This window comes from Lipotes vexillifer, unplaced genomic scaffold, assembly GCF_000442215.2.
Source record: "Lipotes vexillifer unplaced genomic scaffold, Lipotes_vexillifer_v1.1 scaffold394, whole genome shotgun sequence".
Taxonomy (NCBI): domain Eukaryota; kingdom Metazoa; phylum Chordata; class Mammalia; order Artiodactyla; family Lipotidae; genus Lipotes; species Lipotes vexillifer.
The window spans coordinates 864,891-868,679 of NW_006791731.1; the positions used below are offsets into that span (position 1 = coordinate 864,891).

Consider the following 3,789-nt stretch of genomic DNA (forward strand, 5'->3'; position numbering starts at 1 on the left):
ACAGGGCACTGGGGTGGAGCTGGCTGGAGGCCCAGCGGGCCACGGGGAGCCTGGTGGACCCCATCCAGCGTGTGCGCGTGGCCCCTGAGCTGGCCTGCCGGCAAAGCCTCCTGGACCAGGACATGGTGTGGGCTGTTGGACCTTGGGCCTGGCTCAAGTGCCCCAGGCTTCCTGGACCCCAACACGCTGGAGCAGCTGCCATACCGGGAGCTGCTAGGCAGGTGTGTGCCCGCCCCAGCACGGGGCTGGGCCTGCTGCCCCTCAGTATCACTTTCTGTATGCTGAGTGGGGCACTGAGCTTGGCCGGGCTGCTGGAGGTGGGGGTCCTGGGCGCGGAGACGGCCCAGGCCTGCGGGAGGGCAGGCTGGCGGGGCCGGATGTGGGTGCACGCGCCAAGGTGCAGCGCCACCCTCAGGGCACCGGCGGTGTGGCAGGGGTCGTCCTGCCGCCTGCAGGGCACAGGAAGAGATTCTTCCAGGCCTCGGCCGAGCACCTGCTCCCCATGGGCGCCACGCTTCCGATCCTGGAGGCTCAGGACGCCACCTGCATGCTGGTGGACCCAGCCACCGGCCGGCAGCTGTGGGTGGATGAGGTGGTCAGGGCAGGCCTGTTTGGACCGGAGCTCCACAGGCAGCTCCTGGCAGCAGAGCAGGTGGTGACGGGGTATCATGACCCCTTCGGTGGCATCCGAATCCCCCTATCCCAGGCCATGAAGAGGGAGCTGGCGGACAGGCCTCCGGCACTGAGGTTCTTGGTTGCCCAGCTGGCCACAGGCAGGCTAGTGTGTCCTGCCCGCAGGCTCCGGCTGCCCTTGGAGGCCACCCTGCACTTCGGCTGCCTGGACAAAGAGAGTCAGCAGCATCTCTCGCAGGCGGCTGGCTTCTCGGACCCTGGCATGCAGGAGAGCCTCAGCTGTGGGAAGCTGCTGGGCCACTGTGGCACCGACCCAGAGACGGGGCTGGCCTTCCTGCCCATCTCAGTGGGGAGCCCTGGAGAGGAGCCACAGGGGCCCCCGTTCACTGAACACAGCACCTGGCAGGCCGTGAGAGCTACCGTGGCCACCGTCTCTATGGGCAAGTTCCAGTGCCGGCCCGTGTTGCTCTGGGAGCTGCTGTTCTCCGAGGCAGTCCCCGTGGAGCAGAGGGTGACGCTGACCAAGCAGCACAAGGACGGGGCCCTCTTGGTGGAGGAGCTGGCGGCTTCGCCGAGGGCCACCCACGAGCAGGCTGCAGCCACTGCCAGGACCACCTTTGCTGGGTGAGGATCCCCGTGACTCCAGGAGAGCTTCTGAGAGCAGAGATCATCAACCAGGGCGTGTACGAGCAGCTGGAACGAGGCCGGACCATGGCCCAGGACGTGGGCAGCCTGGCCTCGGTGCAGAGGTACTTGCGAGGCACTGGCTGCATCTCCGGCTTGCTGCTGCCCGGCTCCCAGGAGCCCCTCAGCATCCACGAGACTTGTAGGAAGGGGCTTCTCAGGCCCGGCACAGCCCTCACCCTCCTGGAGACGCGAGCAGCCACTGGCTTCATCATCGAAAGAAAACAAGGGGTATTCGGTGGAGGAGGCACTGAGGGCTGGCGTCATTGGGCCCGACGTGTTCGCGAGGCTGCTGTCGGCCGAGCGCGCCGTCACGGCTACACCGACCCCTACACCGGGGAGCAGATCTCTCTCTTCCAGGCCATGAAGAAGGGCCTGGTCCTCAGGGAGCACGGCATCCGCCTGCTGGAGGCCCAGATCGCCACAGGCGGCGTCATCGACCCCGTGCACAGCCACCGCCTGCCCGTGGACGTGGCCTACCGGCGCGGCTACCGCGACAAGGAGATGAACCGCGTCCTGCAGGACCCCAGCGACGACACCAAGGGCTTCCTCGACCCCAACACGCACGAGAACCTCACCTATGTGCAGCTGCTCCAGAGGGCTACTCCTGACCCAGAAACAGGCCTCTTGTTTCTTCTCTGTCTGGAAAGTGAGTGGGTATTCTTTCTAATTGGTTGTTTTTTTCAACCCTGAAAAATATGTGACAATATTTTTAAACATTTTTTAGCGTGCCGGTATCTGTGTGCAACGTGTTCCACTTACGTGTACAGCCACATTCTACTCTCTTCCATCCTTTTTTGCTTATAGTTCCTCATTGCATTAAAGGAAAGACATTGTCCTTTATGATTTTTTTCTCTTCACCCTTGGTGTTATCAGTTGTGAATTTTCAATTAAAATTTCACAAGTGGCCATTTCTGATAGACTCTGATGCATTTAGAGTGAAGGACTTTCCTGTTTCCCTGGCCTGTCACACTGAAGTGTATGCATCAATTTGTTATGTTCCCATTTTAATTAAATCCGTTCCTTTCAGTTATCGATTTTCCTCCTGTTTGTTAAGTAAACCATTTCCCATCAATTTCTCGCTGTAGTAAGTGCCTTTTGGGTCTCAATTTGGGGTCGACCTACTATTATTTTCCATCCTATGGCTGCGTTTTGAGGGGGCAGAGGCTGATTCTGTCCCCTGGTGCAGCTCTCCCAGTTGGTATGACTCCCTTGGTTTGCGTCACCAGCTCTGCTCTGGAGGTATGGCCTTTACAACGTACAGAGAATTGTTAGTATGTCAACAAAGATTTTTTTCTTTGATTTCAGATTTTTGAAGGTTCCTCCACAGAACTCTTTATCCTTATTGTAGATATGAGGTTAATCACAGGAGATAAGCATTGACAACCTAGGGTGGCATATAGTCATATCGAGAATGGTCTCTGCTTACACTGCAGTTCAGGTGTCAGACTCTTGGATGAGCCTGGAACTTCAGACACTCATTGCACAGCGTCTGGTTGGGGCAGGTGACAGAGGGCTAAGTCTTGCTGGTCCCTCCTTTGCGACACAGCGCGTTCTGAGCAGTGTGAGTGATGGTTTCACAGGATCACCTGAGGGGGGTGGAGTGGGGAGTGCGGGGGCTATGCTGGTCCACCAGGATGACGGCAATGGAGTTATGTCTATGCAGAAGGTTGGGAGGAAGAGAGGTGTGCAGGGGACTCTGAGAGACCAACAGGCTGAAGGCCTTTGAGCCCGGGGTGAGGGGGGAAGTCAGGGTTGTGGCTTATGTTTGGGAGAAGGCACACACGTGTCCACTACTTTTCTCTCCAGAAAGACATAGTGAAGGGAGGGGGAGGACTCAGCAGGTGTGAGCGGGAGACTATTGAAAGGTAGTGGGGGTTTGGGATAAAGGGGGTTTTAGACAAGAATTCTAGAGCACATCCCCTGTTGACATGGCTGGAGAGTGTGCGGGGCCTCTGGGGTCAGGGCTCCCTTCTGATGGCTCCACTGTTCCAGAAGAGCCATCAGCCGGAAGCGGAGAGAAGGCCATCCGGGAATGTGGGAAGGTGTGTGTGTGGACATGAAAGGGAAACACCGAATTGCAGGCCAGTGGGAGGTCTGTGGTCACTAATTAAAGTCCACCTGCTTGCGTATTTTTGTCTCCTTCGGGGACCGTCCCACGTGTTCCTTAGGGGATGGGGGACGTGCCGGGAGAGCTGGCCTCCCCGACGCACATTCCTGCCCTTCCCCCAGACCCTCGCGGTGATCCCCGGGCTGAGCGGGCTGCGCCCGGCCCGCTCCACACTGGGTTCACCCCAAGGCGGGCGCCGGGGGACTGGGCCGGGTTTCAGGATGTGTGTGGCAGGAGTGTGATGGGGAACCGGTGCAGTAAGTACCAGCGGCTCCCAAAGCTGGGCAGGGCCGGTCGGCGCAGGCCTCCGCGCGCCCGGGGAGGCCCCGACGGACCCGGCTCCGGGCCGCCACGGAAACCCC

General features: G+C 59.6%; 2 protein-coding genes across 2 annotated transcripts in view; both read left to right on the forward strand.

Annotated features, from left to right (window-relative positions):
• Positions 1-1,344: 1,344 nt before the first annotated feature.
• On the forward strand, positions 1,345-2,889 carry LOC103076662 (epiplakin). The gene is given in 4 exon segments (XM_007472026.1): positions 1,345-1,535; positions 1,537-1,628; positions 1,631-1,966; positions 2,867-2,889. Coding segments are annotated over 4 exon segments (642 nt in total).
• Positions 2,890-3,248: 359 nt separating this feature from the next.
• NRBP2 (nuclear receptor binding protein 2) overlaps positions 3,249-3,789 on the forward strand; it is a 6,498-nt gene continuing 5,957 nt past the window's right edge. Inside the window, exon 1 of the mRNA XM_007464610.1 lies at positions 3,249-3,362. Coding sequence (XP_007464672.1) covers positions 3,249-3,362 — 114 coding nt within the window. The remainder of the gene's footprint in view (positions 3,363-3,789) is intronic.